This window comes from Ovis aries, chromosome 7, assembly GCF_016772045.2.
Source record: "Ovis aries strain OAR_USU_Benz2616 breed Rambouillet chromosome 7, ARS-UI_Ramb_v3.0, whole genome shotgun sequence".
NCBI classification, from domain to species: Eukaryota; Metazoa; Chordata; class Mammalia; order Artiodactyla; family Bovidae; genus Ovis; species Ovis aries.
In genome coordinates this window covers 41685308-41707464 of record NC_056060.1, presented here as the reverse complement: position 1 = coordinate 41707464, position 22157 = coordinate 41685308, and the positions used below count along the sequence as shown (strand labels likewise).

General features: G+C 35.3%; 1 protein-coding gene across 2 annotated transcripts in view; it reads right to left on the bottom strand.

Annotated features, from left to right (window-relative positions):
- ATL1 (atlastin GTPase 1) overlaps window positions 1–22157 on the bottom strand; it is a 78488-nt gene that overhangs the window by 47523 nt on the left and 8808 nt on the right. For both annotated transcript variants that reach the window (XM_027971738.3, XM_042252312.2), the window contains exons 2-4: window positions 3566–3813; window positions 1431–1565; window positions 883–987 (exon numbers count right to left, since the gene is read on the bottom strand). In XM_027971738.3, the coding sequence (XP_027827539.2) occupies window positions 883–987; window positions 1431–1565; window positions 3566–3813 (488 nt within the window). The remainder of the gene's footprint in view (window positions 1–882; window positions 988–1430; window positions 1566–3565; window positions 3814–22157) is intronic.

Sequence of the window (22157 nt, the reverse complement as noted above, 5' to 3'; positions counted from 1 at the left end):
CAGTTCTAATGAGGTGGATGAAACTGGAGTCTATTATACAGAGTGAAGTAAGCCAGAAAGAAAAACACCAATACAGTATACTAACACATATATATGGAATTTAGAAAGATGGTAACGATAACGCGGTATGCAAGACAACAAAAGAGACTCAGATGTATAGAACAGTCTTTTGGACTCTGTGGGACAGGGAGAGGGTGGGATGATTTGGGAGAATGGCACTGAAACATATATAATATCATATATGAAATGAATTGCCAGTCCAGGTTTGATGCATGATACTGGCTGCTTGGGGCTGGTGCACTGAGACGACCCAGAGGGATGGTATGGGGAGGGAGAAGGGAGGTGGGTTCAGGATGGGGAACACGTGTATACCTGTGGTGGATTCATATTGATGTAAGGCAAAACCAATACAATATTGTAAAGTAATTAACCTCCAATTAAAATAAATAAATTTATATTTAAAAAGATTACAGTAATTAAAAACAATTCTGTGTGTGAGTGTGTGTGAAGTTGCTCAGTCGTGTCTGACTCTTTGCGACCCCATGGACTGTAGCCTACCAGGCTCCTCTGTCCATGGGATTTTCCAAGCAATAGTACTGGAATGGATTGCCATTTCCTTCTCCAGGGGATCTTCCTGACCTAGGGATCGAACCCAGGTCTCCCGCATTGTAGACAGACGCTTTATTGTCTAAGCCACCAGGGAAGTCCTACAATTCTACTTTTGTAGAAATAATAAGAACTGGTATGCTAATTGAGTCAAATAATATATATATAATTTACATTTCTGTTGTTTGTCTCACTACCACATTTACATAGAAATATATATATTCACAATTTTATTTAAAGAAATATCCATCAAAATGGATTTATTTTATTCCATACCTGAATTGAGCTGATCATTGTGCTAAGGGCAAATACTGTGGCTGAATCTCTCAAAGTTGACTGACTATCAAAGGTTCCCTGAGTATCCATCAATAGCACTGCAACCTGTAGGCAAGTAGAGTACATTATTGATATTTTATAGAACATGCAGGGCATTAGGGTTACCACAAAGTTAATATCATAAGGACTAAAATAAACCATCAGCAATGAATATTTAATAGGTAAGTTTTCACACATGCCATGAATGCCACTGAAACAGAAATATTAATTTGTTGCTGAATAGGGTAATGATTAATATTCACTGGCAATCCAACAAAACAGAAATAGCATTGCTAATTTATCTGCTGTTCTACTGTCCCTATGATTTTGCCTACTGTGATCAACAGCAAGGAAGCTGGGAACATGAAATAAGATGCTACCCAATTCCCTTTTAAACTTCATGTCAAATGATCAAAATTAGTTTTTAAAAGAGCATTTTTGAGGATCCTGAAAAGTGGTAACTGCTAGTAAGTGAAAACTCAATTTTCTTTAAGAAGCTCACATCATACCTTTTTACCATCAGGTTTATTGATAAGGAAGATTTCGCTCCATATCTGGATTCCTGTGGTCTCTCGTTCAGACCCACCTCTCCACGAAAAACCGGTCAATGGTTCATTGTGATCTCCAACCCAATCAACTGATTCCTATAAATTAAGAAAGTCTATGATATTAAACTAGATATGTAGTACAGGTTCTCCTACTCACCCGTACCAGTTAGCATTCCTCTTCAACTCTAGACAAAAGGAAAACAACATATACACATCTATCATACTGATAAAATTGCTTTATTTACACATTCAAAACAATTAATATAGAAGATCAATCATATGTCACATGTTATGTTACGTCCTGCGGATACAAAGATATCATTCCAGATAAGAGGAAGCTCACAGCCTAATAGGGGGTACAGACATGCTAACAAAGCATTATGATGCGATACATGCATGCCAAAATGGGTGTGTATTTTAGACATAACTGGAAGCATACAGAAAGAAACAACTAACTCTTAGTTAAGACATCACAGGAGAAGTGATATTAGAGCTAAGACTTGAAAGATGTTTAGGCATTTCCCAGGTGAGCAAACTCAGCGAGGGCATTTCAGAAACAAAGAAATAAAAGGTATGAGAGAGAATATTATGTCAAGATATACACAATAATAATATACACAAATGCTTCTCTAGATTGGGGAAGGAGGGAACAAATCACAGGAGGACAAGCACCGAGCAATAGGTGCAGAACAACAAAATCAAATCTGTTACACTTTAATTTGAGCAAATACTATTTAACATAAGCAACATGAGAAGCATTATCAAGTATTTCATTCTAAAGTTTATTTCACAATTAAAATTATGGTTATGCCTGAACTACATAACCTGAAAGAATGGAAAGTATTCTAATTTTGTTCATTCAGTTTTCCTACCTGTGTTAAGCAGTGTACTAATGTTGGTATGACATAAATAGAAAATGGCAAGAATTTTGTTTGTTTTAAAAGCCTGAATGTATTTTGGTCATTCTGTTCTTGGTTTGTTTGGAGGCTAGAGATAGAAGATGTTAAAGGTAACATTGCAAAGTTGTTAAAAAATATCTCACCTATATAAAATATCAGTCCAAAATGGTTAATTATTATATAAATGCATAACACAAAGTTTCTTTGGGTAGTATGTCTATTCTGCCTCAACATCCATATTTGCATCTGAATTGCTATGGGTAGACAAAAATACTGGTGTGCTCTCAACTTCTAACTTTCTGTTCCCTCACTCTAATCTCCTATTTATCCTTCTGCTTTTGGTTGGTTGCATGCCCCTTAAAGCCTCTTTTCTATGCCACACTATTATTTCAAATGTTACCACTGTATTGGTTGCCTTTGGGGGTGGGTTAAAGGTGAGAACTGAATGGGAAAAGATAACAGAACTTTGTGAGGTTAACAGCAAGATACACTTGATAGGATTTGGGGCTACCCAGGTATATACATTTCCCCCCAAAAAGCAGATATACACTTCAGATGTAACTACATGTAAATGTTACAACAAAAGAAAAACACTAAATAAATACTGAAATACATAATAATGATGTATATTGAAACATTTATACAGAAGAATACTGAAGTCAGCAATTTACTTTGAAATGAATCAAAAATAAGACAGAGCAATGGATTGAAACAGGGAAAAATAGCTGGATACAACAAAAGTAGTAAAGCAAGAATATTAATGTTATTGGTACAATCTAAGTAGTGCACATCCAGGTATTCACTGCAAGGTTCTTTTAGCTTTGCTGCATGTATGAAAAATGTCATAGTAAATATTGGACACAAAATTATTATAATAAAAATTATGACAAAAGTTATTCGACATTTTAAATACTAACACGTAAAGTTTATAACTGTATCACTGTACTTGTCTATTTTCAGAAGAATTTTTAAAAATGTGTTATGTTCTAAGGGAAATGTAGCAAAGCGGCTTCAGACAAAGTGGCCTATATAGCTTGGTCCCTAAAGCACCAGAGTCAGAATGGTTACATGACAGCATTTTTAAACTAGTTCATCTTTAGGGAACATAATAATGGAAACGTTGGACACTACTAGTAAATAAAAACACAAAGTGATAGAAGCACAGAAATCAGAAAACTTTTTAAACTTCTTCCCTACCTGGTTATACATGTATCTCAACATGAAGTCCATTAGGAAGGATTTTCCTTTTCTAAATGCTCCAGCAACAGATACAGCGACGACTTCCTTGTCCCTGACAGCCTCTGAGAGAAGGATCCGATTTAGAGCAGTTTCATCTAATTCAAAGGAATGGTCATCTTTGACAATGAGGACTTGGACTGGTCCTGCCTTTTTCACTGGCTCCTCCTCCTCAGAGCTCCATTCATATGTCTTTTCTGAAAACCCACCTGTTGAATAAGATAAGAATTTATTCAGAAATCATCTCAGAACACAGGAAATGTGTATATACCGCTTGACTCTTAGAACATCTGAAACAGGAGCATGGTGGAATTTGTTGTTCTGTCGCTAACTTGTGTCCAACTCTGTGAGACCTCATGGACTGTAGCACGCCAGGGTCCTTTGTCCTCCACTATCTCCCAGAGTTTGCTCAAATTTATGTCCACTGAGTCGGTGATGCTATCTAACCATCTCATCCTCCACTGCCCTCTTCTCCTTTGGCCTTCAATCTTTCCCAGCATCAGGGTCTTTTCCAGTGGGTCGGTTCTTTGCATCAGATGGCCAAAGTATCGGAGCTTCAGCTTCAACATCAGTCCTTCCAATGAATATTCAACACTGATTTTCTTTAGGATAGATTGGTTTGATTTCCCTGATGTCCAAAGGACTCTCAAGAGTCTTCTCCAGCACAGACTGAAAGTATCAAACTATGGTGCTCAGCCTCACATCTGTACATGATTACTGGAAACACCATAGGTTTTACTATATGGACCATTGTCGGCAAAGTGATGTTTCTGCTTTTTAACATGCTGTTGAGGTTTGTCATAGCTTTCCTTGCAAGGCATATCTTTTAATTTCATGACTGCAGTCACTGTTCACAGTGATTTTGGAGACCAAGAAAATAAAATCTGTCACTGCTTCCATTTTTCACCCTTCTATCTGCCATGAAGCGATGAGACTGAATACCATGATCTCAGTTTTTTAAAGGCTGAACTTCAAGCCAGCTTTTTCAGTCTCCTCTTTCGCCCTCAAAAGAGGCTCTTCAGTTCCTCTCCACTTTCTACAGTGGAATTAGAAATACTCCTTTTATTGACATATATGCTGTCACTTACATTGTATCTCAGAAAGACTTACAGCTCGTCTTTCTCATCAAGTGGCCAAATTAAATAGAATTTTATTTTTAAGAAAGCTCTAAATCAGTGCAGAGATCCCTGTTTACTGAGTGAGAAAAAAAAATCAAAGCAAAGGCCTCTACTTTTGGAGCAAAAGAATAAAATAATTTTAGTTTACACTTCATCCCTTAGAAATAAGTTTAATTATTCATTAAGGATTCTTGTAGCACTTTTTAAAGCTGAACACGTGTAGGAAGAAATACACAGAGGAACTCAGAATCACATATTCTAAAATTATACTTTGTAGCAATGGAAGTTACAGACAATTAAATTGGGTAGGGCCAGATTATAGAAGCCCTTCAAATCCATGGCAAAGTGGTCTAGATATAATTCAATCAAAAAATAAAAAGCTTTTGAAAGTTAACTTTGTGTGGAGATCTTATAAACAACGTGGGTGACTCTGGGAAATGACTAAATCTCTTAGTTTCTTCATCTGTAAAACAGAACAGGTACTATTAATAGTATCTATTTAATAGAGTTGTTGGAAAGATGAAGGGAGTTACTACATGTGAAGTGTTGAGAACAAGGCTGGGCACACAGCAAGCTCATAAAGGTCAGCCATGATCATCATCACTACCACTACCTTGGGATTATAAGTTGAACTAAATATTCCTGGAAGAAGTTTCTGCCTATTTTCTATAAATTTATGTGTGTCTGTGTATGTGTGTGCCTGCATGTGTGTTTTCAAAGTTTTGTATTTAATTGTCAAAAATGCTACTGCTGACAAAGGCCCTATTTTAGAAATCATCCCTAATATATAAGGATTTCTGAACCCTAGACTTTGGCATTTGTAGTATATTATAAAACAACTTCAATGTGTCAAGTGATATATTCTTAGATCCATAGCCTTTTTAATGTAGCTTCACAATGTCCTCCCACTTTGACTGTGGGGTTAGCTAAGTGATCTGTTTTATGACACAGCAGAGGATGTGAGCATGACGCAGCAGAGGCTTGAAAGAGCACTTGTGTGTTTCCATTTTGCTTTCACCTCTGCTGTTCATCATGAGAATATCTTTAGACTAGTCTGCTGCAGGATGAGAGACACTTGAACCAGAGGCATACTGCCCAGTTCCAGCCAGGGCCCCCAGCAAGTCAACCCTCGGCCACATGAGGAAGCCCAGTCAAGACGAACAGATTAGCCTAACAACAATTTCAACATGTGATCAATAAATGCCATTCTTCTATGGCCCTGAGGTTTTATGACCACTTATTATGCAACATAACAGGCAATAAACAACTGATACAACCTACAACCCCTTTCTTTAGAAAGACAGTATAGTGTAGTGGTTAAAAACACAGGCTCTGGAACCAGATGGCCAAGATTCCAATCAAGACCTCCCCATTCCTTAGCTGAGTAACCTTAGTCAAGTTGTTTAACCTCTTTGTGTCTACCTCATAAAGTTGTTGTGAATTAATACACACATGTAATACACTTAGAACCCTGGCTGGTATATGTATTAGTATATGAAGTATTATTACAGACTTAGGAAACTAGAGCCAAATATATAACTGGCCTTGCCCAAGAAAAACAGGTAAAAATTCCTGTATGAGGCAATCTACCACAGATGCTTTCTTGTGTTTATTTATTTCAATACTCCAGCAAGTTATTTATTATTATCTGTATTTTTGATATATGAGGAAATTAGGAGATGGCTTAAATAACTTTTTCAAGATCATACATACTAGCATTCACACAGTAATTGTCAATTTGGGATTAGATTCCCAGATTGATTTTAGTGGGCACAACTTCTGATTTTAATGCAAGTGTCTCCAATATCTGAGGTCACATTTGCTCTAATTGATGTGGTCTGATAGATACATTTTATGCTATCAGGTTAAGGAAGTTCTCTTCTACTTCTAGTTTACTATTGATTTTTAAAAATCATAAATGGAAATATGAATTTTATCAAGTGTCTTCTCTGAAGCTATTGAGATGACCATATGGTTTTTCCTCTTTAATCTATTACCTACCTAAGTCATTTAGTTGTGTCTGACTCTTTGTGATCCCATGGACTATGGCCCACCAGGCTCCTCTGTCCATGGAATTCTCCAGGCAAGAATACTGGAGCAGGGTGCCATGTAGTGAGTAATATAACTTCTCACTTTTGTATAAATCTAATATTTTCAGGGTGCAGAATATTAATTACACACTATTAGATACAGGTTGCTAAATTTGTTTAGGATTTATACAGCTATATTTATAAATGAATTTGAGTAAACTCTAGGAGTTGATGATGGACAGGAAAGCCTGGCACGCTGCAGTCCATGGGGTCACAAAAAGTCAGACGTGACTGAACTTAACTGATTCATAAATGAGTTGAGTCTATGACTTTCCTTTCTCATTTTGTCTTTGATTGGTTAACAAAGTTACACTGGCTTTACAAAATGAATTAGCAAATTCTTCCTTTTCTATCTTCAGAAAGAGTAATAAAGGATTAAATAGTTTTATGACATTCTGATAGGACTTACCTATAAAACTATCTGGGTCTAGCATTTTCTTTGTGAGATTAATTTGTAACTGCTATCTCAATTTCATTAATACTTATGATGCTATAATTATATTAGTAGTAATAAAGCTTTTTATTTCTTCTTGAGAAACTCTTGGTACATTATATACTTCTAGGAATTTTTCTCCATTGTCTAAAAGTTCAGACACTATATCAAAAAAGTCGAAGGTGTGAACTGTATCATTAGCCAACCTGACCAAATCTGACATCTAATAATTGCAGAATCATGCATTTTTTAAAGTTCAGATGGGGCAATTACCAAATAGACCATGTACCAGTTCATAAATCAGATCTCGGCAAGCTTCAAAGTATTAAAATAATATATGTTTTCTGACAATAGAGAAAATAGAAATCAGTAACAAGAGGATATTTAGAAAATTCCTAAATGTCTGGAAATTAGCAGTAAATTTCTAAATAACCTATGAATAAAAGAAGAAATCATAATAAATTAGAAAATGTTGTACACTAAATGATCTAATGAATGTTTTAATCCATTCATCAATTCGTCTATCTGCAAACTGATGCAGCAATCCTACATTGTCTTAATCAAAACAGCTTTATGAAAAGTCACTATAAATAGTGGGCAAACCCCTCCTAGTTTCTAATTATTATTGGTTGTGGCTAGTTTGATCCTTTCCATATGAATATTAAAATAAATATGTTAGTGTGTAATATCTTATTTATATAGAAGTAGAGTGGAAGAAGCACAAGGTGGAATCAGGATTGCCAGGAGAAATATCAATAACCTCAGATATGCAGATGACACCACCCTTATGGCAGAAAGTGAAGAGGAACTAAAAGCCTCTTGATGAAAGCGAAAGAGGAGAGTGAAAAAGTTGGCTTAAAGCTCAACATTCAGAAAACGAAGATCATGGCATCTGGTCCCATCACTTAATGGGAAATAGATGGGAAACAGTGGAAACAGTGTCAGACTTTATTTTTTGGGGCTCCAAAATCACTGCAGATGGTGCCTGCAGCCATGAAATTAAAAGACGCTTACTCCTTGGAAGAAAAGTTATGACCAACCTAGATAGTATGTTCAAAAGCAGAGACATTACTTTTGCTGACTAAGGTCCGTCTAGTCAAGGCTATGGTTTTTCCTGCGGTCATGTATGGATGTGAGAGTTGGACTGTGAAGAAGGCTGAGCGCCGAAGAATTGATGCTTTTGAACTGTGGTGTTGGAGAAGACTCTTTTGAGAGTCCCTTGGACTGCAAGGAGATACAACCAGTCCATTCTGAAGGAGATCAACCCTGGGATTTCTTTGGAAGGAATGATGCTAAAGCTGAAACTCCAGTACTTTGGCCACCTGACGCGAAGAGTTGACTCATTGGAAAAGAGTCTGATGCTGGGAGGGATTGGGGGCAGGAGGAGAAGGGGACGACAGAGGATGAGATGGCTGGATGGCATCACTGACTCAATGGACGTGAGTCTGGGTGAACTCCAGGAGTTGGTGATGGACAGGGAGGCCTGGCGTGCTGTGATTCATGGGGTCGCAAAGAGTCGGACACGACTGAGCGACTGAACTGCACTGAGAGAAAATATGACATGTTAGAATCTTGCTTAGAGGAAATTTATACCTGGAATGCATTTAGTAGAAAAATGTTTGAAAAATCATAATCTAATATCCATCTCAAGATGAAAAAGAATGGCAAACTAAATTCAAAGAAAAGGTAAGAAATAATAGATAGTATCAGAAATCAATAAACTAGAAAATCAAGATTAATTCAATAATCATAGACCAGTCAAAGAAAAAAGAAAAATTCCCACAGATTATCACTATCAGATATTTAAAAAGATATCACACAGATCTTAAATTATATTTAAAAATAATATGAGAATATTATGAATAATTTTTGTTAATAATTTTATAATTTTCATGAAATAGATAAATAACATTTATTTTAAAAACTACACAAGAATAAATACAAACTATAAATAATCTTATATCTGGAAAATTCGCTAAATTCATATTTTTAAATATTCATGCAGAAACAAAACAAAATAAAACTCCAGGCTCAGCTGGTGAGCTTCCATGGTAAATTTTTTCCAAATATTTAGAGAAAAACATAATAGGCATTTTACACAAACTCTTCCAGAGAACAAAAATAAGGCACCATTCTCAACTTGTTTTGTGTTTACAGCAAAACTATAATACCAAAACGTGTCAAGAATATTTTTAAAAGGAAAATTATAAGCCAGTGTCTCTTAAAGATTAAACTCAAAAAGTTCTAAAAATACATAGCAATTCAACTCCAGAGACAATAAAAAATCTAATACATCACAACTACATGGTATTTATTTATTAAAGAAATTCAAGGTTAGCTTAACATTCAAAGGCATGCAATTGGCTATGTTAAGTAAAAAGGAAAATAATTTCAACAGATTCATAAAAACAGGTATAAAAATGTAACACTTATTCTGACTGAAAAGAAACTCAACAAATAGGAATAGAAGGAAAATTCTCTAATCTGATCAATGGTATCTACAGATAGAGCTAATATTATACTTAGTTTTGAAATAATGAAGGTTTCTCTGAAATTAGGGATCTGTCATGGATGACTACTTCTAATTAGCATTACACTGAAAGTATCAGCCAGTGCAACAGGTGAGATAATTCACCAAAGATAAAAGGGCGGGAGAACAAGAAATCTAGTATCATTATCTACAGATGACATGATTATGTATGCAGAGAATCCAAAAGAATATATAGTTAATAAATTTAGCAAAGTTTCTGGATATAAAGTTGATTTCTTATATGTTATATACTTGCAGCAAAAAGTTACAAAATGAAATTTAGAAAAGCACTCACAAATATATAGTCAGTTGATTTGTTCTTGGTCAATTAACTTTTTGTAATAGTTTAACTGGAATATAATTTGCATACATATAATTTATCCATTTAAAGTAAATAACCGATTTGATGGTTTTCAATAATTGTGCAAACTTTCACCATGATTAGTTTTATAACATTGTGGTCACCTCCCAAAATACCCACATCCTTTAACAGTCATCCCCATTCTTCCTTACCTACCTCCAGCCCTAGGCAACCATTAGTGTATCAAAGATTTGCCTATTTTGGACATTTCATATAAATGGAATTATACAGTAGGTGATGTGATCTTTTGGTGGCTTTTCTTGATTTAGCATAATATTTTCAAGGTTTATCCAGTACATGTCAGTACTTCATTTTTTATGGTCAAATAATATTCCATTGTGTGAATATACTATACTTTGTTTATCCATTCATTAGTTGATAGTCATTTAGGTTGTTTCCACTTTTGGCTATAATGAATAATGCTGTTATAAACTTTATGTACAAGTTGGTATGGGTACATGTTTTAATTTCTCTAGGATGTTCAACTGATTTGTGACAAAGATGCTAAGGTAATTCAATGGAGAAAGAACAGTCTTCACAACAAATGGTAATGGTACAGGATATCTAAATGTAGAAAGTAAACCTAGATATATTACACTCTACACAAAATATTAACTCAAAATGGATCACTACCCTTAAGGTAAATCCAAAACTACTAAATTCTTGGAAGAAAATGCAAAAGAAAAGACCTATGGCCTTGTATTTGGCAGTGATCTCTTAGATACGATTCCCGAAGCATGACCATAGTTTCAGTCTCTTTAGACTGCTGCAGCAGACCACCACAGGTTGGCTAGCTCATATACAACCAGTTTCTCTCATAGCTGTGCAGGCTGGAAGCCCGAGATCAGGGTGCAGCGTGGTCAGACAAGGACCTTTTACCAAGTTACATATTTCTCACTGCATCCTCACATGATGGGAAAGACTGCAGAGCTCTGTGGGATCTCTTTTCTAAGAGCATTAAACCCATTCATAAGGCTCCACCCTCATTTCCTCATCACCTCTCAAAGGCCCTACTTTCTAATACCATTTCATCGGGCTTTAGGTTTTTGACATATGAATTTTGGGGAGATACAAATACCCAGACTGTAGCATCCATAAAAGAAAAAATTATAAACTAGACTTCATTATTTAAGAATATCTGCTTTTCAAAAGATATTATTTAGAAAATGAAAAGACAAGCCATGGACTTGGAGAAAATATTTGCATATCATATATCTGATTAAAAAAAACTCACAGAATTCATAAAGGACTTTCAAAACTCAATGATAATGAAGAAATAACCCAACTAAAAATAGGAAAAAGACTTGAACTAACACTTAACTAAGGAAAATATATGAATAAATTTTACTGTACATTATACCTTGAATTTTACTGTATACTGTAATATTTTAAACAATCAAACTCTATTTACATATCATTATTAAACCTGACACATCTAGTAATATATGTGCTGGTAAATACTTAACAATCAGCTCTTAGAGGTAGGTGGGTGTGGAAAAGTCCTGATTTGTAGCATTTGCCAATTTCTGTGCTATAAATACTACCACTATGACCCAATTCAATCTACCAGAGTGACTCACTGAGTGTAGAGCTGGGAAAAGATGCACCTGGTCAGCTCTTAAAATCTAGTATGAGCTGACTCTAATGTACCACTGAAATCTAATGAAAGATATTTAAGACTTGTACAGAAAAATACAAAACATTACTGAAAGAAGTATATATGTGTTCTCAGATTAGAAGGGTCTCTGTAATAAATGTGTTAATGCTCCCCTGGATTCTTTGATTGGTTATAATACTGATCAAATTCTCAGCAATCTTTCTAGTTGATTAACAAGCTTATTTCTTTCTTGTACAAATCCTTTTTATAAAGATTAACTAGCTCATATGGAAAGGCTAAGAGCCAAAAACACAAAGACAACCTTAAAGACAAACAAAGTTGGGGGATTTACACTAACAGACACCAACAAATACTTAAAACTTACAATAATCAAGGCAGAGTGATATTGTGACAAGGATAAACAAGTAAACAAATAGAGAAGACCAGAGACTTCAGAAACAGACTCACAAAGACACAAGCAGCTGACTTAAAACAATGTGCAACTGCAATAAATGAAGAAAGTATGATCCTCAATAACTGATGCTAATTCAACTGGATATTCATATAAGGGGGGAAAAACGAACCTTCAACTCTAGCTCTCACCACAAATAAAAATCAATTCCAAATAAATCTTAGATTTAAATGTGGACTTGGAAAAGCAGACAAAGGATACAAACAAGCAAATAACAAAAACCACAATATCAAATGATTCCACACATATGAAAAGATATTCAGTTCAGTCGCTCAGTCTTGTCCAACTCTTTGCGACCCCATGAATAGCAGCACACCAGGCCTCCCTGTCCATCAGCAACTCCCGGAGTCCACCCATACCCATGTCCATCAAGTCGGTGATGCCATCTAACCATCTCATCCTCTGTCGTCCCCTTCTCCTCCTGCCCTCAATCTTTCCCAGCATCAGGGTCTTTTCAAATGAGTCAGCTCTTCACGTCAGGTGGCCAAAATATTGGAGTTTCAGCTTCACCATCAGTCCTTCCAATGAACACCCAGGACTGATCTCTTTTAGGATGGACTGGCTGAATCTCCTTGCAGTCCAAGGGACTCTCAAGAGTCTTCTCCAACACCACAGTTCAAAAGCATCAATTCTTCGGTGCTCAGCCTTCTTTACAGTCCAACTCTCACATTCATACATGACCACTGGAAAAACCACAGCCTTGACACAGCCTTTGTTGGCAAGGTGATGTCTCTGCTTTTTAATATGCTGTCTAGGTTGATCATAACTTTTCTTCTAAGGAGTAAGCATCTTGTAATTGAATGGCTGCGGTCACCATCTGCAGTGATTTTGGAGCCCAGAAAAATAAAGTCAGCCACCGTGTCCACTGTTTCCCCATCTATTTGCCATAAAGTGATGGGACCAGATGCCATCATCTTAGTTTTCTGAATGTTGAGCTTTAAGCCAACTTTTTCACTCTCCTCTTTCACTTTCATCAAGCGATTCATTCTCATGCAAATGAAAAGTGAAAAATATATTGATACATTTTTATATAATAGATTTATAAAGTTCAGAGATAATTCCTTTCATTAACTGGGATGTGAATCTATATTCTCAGATACTGCAGGTGGGAATTTAAATGGACATAGCATCTTCAAGCAGCAATTTGACACATAATTATCAAAAATACAAATATACATTCTCCTTGACCCAGCCAATGCCATTTCAAAGAATTCATCCTGCAGACAGACTCATACATATTCAAAATACCAGAAGCAATGTTAATCACTGTCAACATGGGACTAATAAACTATGATTCATTTGTCTGTGAAGTATAAGGTAGTTATAAAGAATAAAGAAACTCATTTGAAACAGTTGCCAATATATATTATAAAACAATTCAAGGTATAAAACAGTGTGTATTCTATAGTATGGTATCATTTGGGGAAAAAAGTGTTCAGGAGAATGTGTTTGGCATGTTTGAGGAACAGCAAAGAGTGTATAGCTATCGGCAGCAGCTTGGGAAGGTATGAAGGGCCAGATTATGCAAAATAAGACAAGTTAAGATCTGAAAGGATCTTGGACAGAGTGGATATTGGGGGTGAGAGAAAGAGAAAAGGCATCAGTGAATGTTTGTACATGATTATCCTCTCTAACGTGTAGGTGTGGATGTGATATATAACTTTGAACTTGTAGTTTAGATGTCCAAGGTCTTTAAAGAGCTACCAGTAGGCTTACTGAAGAGGAAGGAGATTATATATTAAGTGTGATGTAAGCATGCTGTAAAATAAAATAAATACCTGAGTTGTGACTTTAAAATAATGAGGCAGTTTATAGGAAAATGTCTCATTACAATGTAAGCCAACTGCCATATAAAATATTCCTTTTTGGTTAGGAAACTTTTAAAAATACAGGAATATTTTGTTATTAATAGAAATGAATCTGTGTAGTCATAAATATATAATCATTAGTTTGTATCTCATCTAAAGTTAAAGACTCCCTAGCTGAAACCTACTGTACAATCTAGATATATATATTAATGGTAATCAACAGCTACATATGAAACTATTCAGATAGGCTACAACCCAGATGTCTACCAACTGATAAATGGATCCAAAAAGTGTGGATACCCATACAATGAAATATTATTCACCAATAAAAAAGGCTAAGACATGGATGAACCTTGAAAACACAATGTTAAATGAAGGAAGCCAGTCACAAAGGACCACATACTCTATGATTCTATTTATATGAAATGTCCAGAAGAGGCAAGTCTACAGAGACAGAAAGTGGTTTAGTGGTTGCCTAGGAGTGGAAGCAGATTAGGGGGTGATGTCTAAGAGGTACAAATTTTCTTTTGGGGGCTAATGAAATGTTCTAAAATTGTGGTAATGAAGGAATAGCTCTGGATACACTAAAAAGCCACTGAATTACACATCTTTAAACAAGTGAATTATGGCATATGAATTATGTCTCAAAATATTTTAAAAACTGTTTAGAAAAACTTGTTTCTCTGAAAGAAAAAAGAGGTCAAAATTGAAAACAGATTGAAAATATCTGGAGAGCAGAGACTGTCTTATGTTTCGTAAAAACTTGTTTAACAGAAGCTTACATAGTAGGTACTCAATAAACATTTTTATGAATTTGATAGAAAATAACCAAAAGCTATTAGAGTATATAGTATAAGCAAGAACAACGGTTTTATGCTTGATTTATTATTCACAACTATACTTTATCTAAGCAATAAATATTATCCTTGTTCTGCAAGAATTCAAAAGTCCTCTGGAATATATGCCACGTCTCTTTAGCACCAGATTTTAACCCTCTCAAATATGTTTTGCTAAACCAAGCTTAGTTTCAATTCAGAGCACTATGTAAATCTTTAAAAGGCAGAAAACAGGTCAGAAGCAAATCAGATGGGAATCAGCATTTACTATGAATAATACAAATGTACAGCTTACAAGGAGAGAACCAAAAAATATATATCATTTCACCTTTTTACATATTGAATCTTATACTCAGTAAAGGGGTTTTAGGGACTTTTCTGTTCTATGTGATGTTTTAAATCAATGGAAGCTGGCCACTCAGCTACTGAATTAAGATATGTTGAAAAGGAACTTCAAAAACTTATAGAGAATAATCATTTCAATATACTGAAAATGCTGTGGTGTGTATTTCTAATTTTAATTGTAAACTCTATACTTCATCTCTCCAGCAAAAATCAAACCCCGAAAGATGACTGAGTATATTGAAGCTTTTAGAGAGAAAAGACATAGCACCTAGGAAACTGTCTCTTGGCAACTGAAATTAGAAGGAAATATTGCTTCTTCTTAAACTATTAAATCTTTTTGAACAGTAGAAGTTGAAGAGTGACAGAGAAAACATTTGAATGAGCACCTGAGACTGACTTCCAAAAACATGGCCAAAGGATATTTACTCAGAAAGGGACAAATGGAGTTGAAGAAACAAACACAAATTAACTCATAAAATGAATTTTAAGATTGTTTCAGCAAGAGTAGAGATTTAAGTTACAATGAGATGATTACACATAACAGACCACAAAACACTACTATGCAGATTCTCAAATTGTTCTGCTATTAACAACACATTTGAGGATGAGGTTACAAGGAATAATGCAGCTCCTGCAACTTCAGAGCTTCGATGAAACAAATTATTTATTTAGCAGGCTGTTTATTTTTACTGAATCCAAAAGCATTCCATAAACAGTAATGTCTCTAGAAGAACAATGCCATCGTGATTAGGGCATGTTATGTATATATACATATAAACTATATATACACATATATTTCATATATTCATGTATGTACATGAAAAGACTTCAATCCTAAAGGAAATCAACCCTGAATATTTATTGGAAGGACTGGTGCTGAAGCTGAAGCTTCAATACTTTGGCCACCTGATGTGAAGAACGAACTCATTGGAAAAGACCCTGCTGATGGGAAAGATTGAAAGCAAAAGGAGAAAGGGGTGACAGAGGATGAGATAGTTGGATGGCCTCACTGACTCAGTGGACATGAGTTTGAGCAAACTCCAGGAGATAGCGAAGGACAGGGAAGCCTGGCATGCTGCAGTTCATGGGGTTGCAGAGTCAGACACGACTTAGCGACTGAATGACAACAAAAAAGAAAAATGAAAAAAAAAAGAAAAATGAATGGTTAATAGACATAGGGGGAAAAGTTCAGTCTTCTCAGTAACTGAAGAAATGCTAATTAAAAGGAGAATCTAAAAAATAAAAAGAGATAAACATTCTGCCTTTATAACTTGCAATGGTTAAAAAATATATACACTCAGAATTAAGAACATTAAAAAACACTAAAAACTATACATACCCTTTAATGAAACAATTCAATTTCTAGGAATTTATCCTAAGGAAATTAATGTCAGGATTGTGCATATGTATTTATCTACATAAAGGTTCATTACAGCATTATTTATTTAACAAAAAATTGGAAACAATCTAAATCTCTAACTCTAGGGTATTGTAAATAAATTATGCCACAGCTATACTCTGCAGAATATGGAGCCATCTGAAAGCATGTTATAGAAAAATACCTAATCATGAGAAAATATGTTCACATATTTTAAGGAAAAAAGCAGATGGGAAGTGTTAATTCCAATGAAAGAAAACAAACAAATCCACATGCAGTTTTACTATGTGGTTTCTAAGGAACTGTCTCACCCTTTAATCATCTCTGAGTCAGCTATTTTCAAAACGGGTGGTTACTCCTTCTGCTGAACATCATCCGTGTCATGCTCAGGTCTATCTCCACCATTCTAAGCTCTTCTCTATATGGCAGACACTGAAGTGTGGAAACTACAGTACTACAATTCTTACAATTTCTTCTTAGCTGGATTCTGGTTTAGATTTTGCCCATGAAAGACACTCATGACATTTGGAGGCAAGAGTGAAGAAGAAACCTTTTACTGTCTTCTAACAGAGTGGACAGATACGTGAGCAAAGAGTACCTATGAGGCTTGCAGCATATGTCAAAGGAACAGAACTGCACCAATTCACACAGAGAGTTGCCAACATTTTGAAGGTACTTTGAAGAAATATATGCCTGGACCTTTGGAATGGGCATGGAGTATAAGAATATTTGGTCCCATGTGAATGCTCAAAAAAGGGCATTTACTGTTAGAGAAGGTTCTCAAAAATCAGATGGACAAAGTGACTGACTCATTTTGTGAATGTCAGCCAGCCTCCTACACCAGCCACTCCTATTCAGTAAGCCCATAAACTAAATCAGCAAAAGACATATGAAGATCTATATTAATATCAGACAAAATAGCCTTTGGGCAAAAAGTATTACTCAGGAGAAAGAAGTTCACTATATAAAAATAAAAGGCTCAATTCATCAGGAAGATGTAACAACTCCACATGTGTGCACACCTAACAACTTAGCTCAAGATCCATAAACAAAGCTTAAGGGAATATTAAGAGAAAATTGACAAATCTACTGTCACGGCTTAAAACATCTTTCATAATTTTAAAGTACCTATCAGATATCAGTATCTGGTAGATCAAGCAGTCCAGAAAACAGTTAAGAGTTTGGAAGATATAAGCAATACATTTAACAAGCCTGAGCTAATCAACATACATAGCACACTGCATCAACAATTAGTAAACAAAAAGTGCTATTCAAACTTACAAGGAATATTTCTAAAAATTAAACACATCATGTAGTAGGACAAAAAACAAGTTTCAACAAAGTTCACAACCAGCTATTCTATGAATCCAAAATGCCCAATATTGCAGCCACTAATCACATATGACTGTTTAAGTTAAATTAATTAAAATTAAATAAAAACAAAGTGTGTGGTTCTTATTCTCACTGGCCATACTTCAAATGCTCAAAAGACACATATGGCTAGAAGTTACCACATTGGATAGTACAGATACATTGGGCTGGCCAAAAGATCTGTTTGGTTTTTTTCTGTATGACGGCTCTAGCAGCACTTGTCTTTAACTTCATTCAAGACAATTTTGTTAGACTGTATTATGATAGTAGTCATATCAGTGTGCATTTAAACAAAATCAAAAATTGATGAATTTTTGTGCAGCCATTTTAATACTGAAGATGGAAGAAAAAAGCAGTTTTTTCAGCATATCTTGCTTTATTCTTATAAGAAAGGTAAAAACAAAACTGAAATGCAAAAAAAAGATTTGTGCAGTATACAGAGAAGGCAGTATACAGAGAGACTGATCAAATATGTTTTTGTGCTGGAGATTTCTCTTCAGATGGGCATCAACAATTTGACAACAAATGAATCAAGATATAAATTGAGAACAATCAATTATACCACTTGGGATATAGCTGACACACTCAAAATACCCAAATCAAGTGATGAAAATCATTTGCACCAGCTTGGTTATGTTATGTTACTCACTTTGATGTTTGGGTTCCACATGAGTTAAGCAAAAATCTTCTTGACCATATTGCCTCATGTAATTCTCTACTAAAACATAATGAAAAGTTCTGTTTTTAAATTGTGACATGCAATGAAAAGTGGATACTGAACAATCATGTGGAATGGAAGAGATTGTGGGGCAAGTGAAATGAACTACCACCAACCACAGAAAAGACCAGTCTTCATCCAAGGTGATGTTGTGTATATGGTGGAATTGGAAGGGAGTCCTCTATTACGAGCTCTTTACTGCTGTTGTTCAGTTGCCAAGTCATGTCTGACTCTCTGCGATCCCATGGACTGCAGTATGCCAAGCTTCCCTGTCCCTCACCATCTCCTAGAGTTTGCCCAAGTTCATGTCCACTGCATCAGTGATGCCATCTAACCATCTCACCCTCTGTCACCCTCTTCTCCTTCTGCCTTCAATCTTTCCCAGCAACCAGGTCTTTTCCAATGAGTCAACTGTTCGCATCAGGTGGCCAAAGTACTGGAGCTTCAGCTCCAGTCCTTCCAATGAGTATTCAGGGTTGATTTCCTTTAAGATTGACTGGTTTGATCTCATTGCTGTCCAAGGGACTCACAAGAGTCTTCTCCAGCACCACAGTTTGAAAGCATCAATGCTTTGGCACTCTGCCTTCCTTATGGTCCAGCTCTCCCAACCATATATGACTACTGGAAAGACCATAGTCTTGACTACACCGACCTTTCAGAAAACCAAAAGATTAATTCCAACAAGGGCTGCTCTCATTTACACCTGCTGAAAGCAGCACTTGATGAAAAGTATCTGGAATTAGTCAACAGAAAACACATAATCTTCCATCAGTACAATGTAAGATCACATATTTCTTTGATGACCAGGCAAAAACTGTTACAGCTTGGCTGGGAAGTTCTGATTCATTCACCATATTCATCAGACATCGCACCTGTGGATGTCCATTTATTTTGGTCTTTACAAAATTCTCTTTGTGGAAAAAAGTTCAATTTCCCGAAAGACCATAAAAATCACCTAGATTGGTTCTTTGCTCAAAAAATGTTTTAGGAAGAGAATTATGAAACTGCCTGAAAAATGGCAGAAGGCAGTGGAACAAAACTTCAATAAAGTTCTTGGTGAAAATGAAAAATTTGTCTTTTATTTTTACTTTAAACTGAAGAAACTTTTGGGCCAACCCAACAGAATGTTTCTATCACCACAGAAAGTGGTGCTACTGTACAACATATACTCTGATTAGAATAAAATTAAGTTTGAAATTAATAACAAAAATGTATTTTCTATATATTCATAGGTAAAGAAAGAAATCACTGTGAACATTTAAAATACTTCAAACTGATTGAAAATGAATCTACTGTATCTCAATATATGTAGGATACAGCAAAATTTATATTTAGCAAAAATCTATAGCCCTAAATGCATACATTAGAAAAAGAAGACAAGCTCAAAATAAATGAGCTTAGTATCCAACTTGTTAAGCTAAAGAGAGAATACAGAATGAAATAAAAGAAAGTACAAGATGGAATTGAGAGAGATGCACAAAAACTAGGTAAATATAAAAAGAAAAAAGGAGAAATTAACAACAAAAAATACAATGAGGAAAATAACAGATTAAAATTAAGCAGGGAAAATAACAGAATTAAAAACAACCTCATGCAAGCTGCCAAAATGGACAGATTCCAAGAAAAATGCAAATTATTAAATCTGACTCAAGAACAAACAGAAAGTTTTATTTGTTCTATAACCAATATGGAAGTTGAATCAATAGTTCAAAATCTTACTATAAAGAAGACAGCAGGTCCAGATGGTTTATTAGACTAGTTTTCCTAAACTGGGTCATTCTAATCTCATACAGGCTTCCCTGGTGGCTTAGTCTGTAAAGAATCTGCCTGCAAATACAGGAGACCAGGGTTCAATTGGGAAGATCCTATGGAGAAGGAAATGGCAATCAACTCCACTATTCTTGCCATGGAAATCCCATGGACAAGAGGAACCTTGCATGCTACAGTCCATGGGGTTGCAAGAGCTGGACACAACTTAGCGACTAAACTACCACCCTAAACCACCAATCTCATATAAATGCTTCCAGAGAATCAAAAAGAAAAGGAAAAAATTCCCCCTTCTCATTTCATAAAGTTACTATAACCTTGATACCAAAGCAGACAAGGAAAGAATAAAAAAAGAAAATTAGTTGTAAACATGTTTGGAAATAACATTAAAAGATTAGCAAATCCAGCAATGTATTAAAAAAGGTAACACAATATGCCTAACTTGGGTTTATTCCAGGAATGCAAGATCAGTTCAACAAAGAAGATCTTTTAATATAATTAAACATATTAAAAAATTAAAGATAAAAGTCATATGATTATCTCAATAATTACAGAAAAGTAGTGATTATAATTCAATATCCAGTGATGATTTCTTAAAAATATTCCTTAGGAATAAAAGAGAACATTCTTAATCTGATTAAGACAAGAAAAGTACATAAAAGACAAAGATTAAAAAGGAATGAATGACGCAATAACAACTGCAAATGATAGGTTTTTTCTGTACAAAATCCTAAAAAATCAAAAGGCAATTTAGTTGAACTAATATGAAAGTTTAGCAAGATTGCTAAATATAAGATGAGTATGTAAAGATCGAATGCATCTTATATACTATTAATAGCCATACACACACACACACACACAATTGATACCAACAACACAGGTTTGAACTGTGCAGGTCTACTTTTACATGGGTTTTTTTCAATGAGTACACAGTTGGCTCTCCATACTGGGAAGCTCTTCATCCATGGATTCAACCAACTGTGAATCATGTGCTATCTTTACAATTCAAGGTTGGCTGACTGTGTCTAAGCAGAACCCACAAATATGAAAGGCAGACGATGGGACTTGAGCATCTGTGGATTTTGGCTTCTGCAGACGCTCCTGGAACCAATCCCCCACAGATACTGAGTGATGATTATAGTAGGGGAAAATTCATAATGACAAAAAATAGAAGAATAAAACTATAATAACAAATGACAAGCAAGCCCTTTAAGTAAAGTTTTAAAACTACTGCAATATATCAAGAAACAAAAGTTAAATAAATGAAGAAATATGTCATGGATGGGAATATTTAATATAGTAAAAAATCTTGATTCTATCAAATTAATCTACAAATTGGATGCAATTTTAATGTAAAAAATTCCAATGGGGCTTTCCAAAAAACTTGAACACCAAAAGCTAAAAATAAAGAACAAAAATGATATCAGGCATACAGAAACCAAATAGCAATATGACAGAAGTAAATTCTTCCTTATCATTTCAGTTCAGTTCAGTCACTCAGTCGTATCCGACCCTTTGTGACCCCATGAACCTCAGCATACCAGGCCTCCCTGTCCATCACCAACTTCCAGAATTTACCCAAACTCATGTCCATCGAGTCAGTGATGCCATCTAACCATCTCATCCTCTGTTGTCCCCTTCTCCTCTTGCCCTCAATCTTTCCCAGCATCAGGGTCTTTTCAAATGAGTCAGCTCTTCACATCAGGTGGCCAAAGTATTGGAGTTTCAG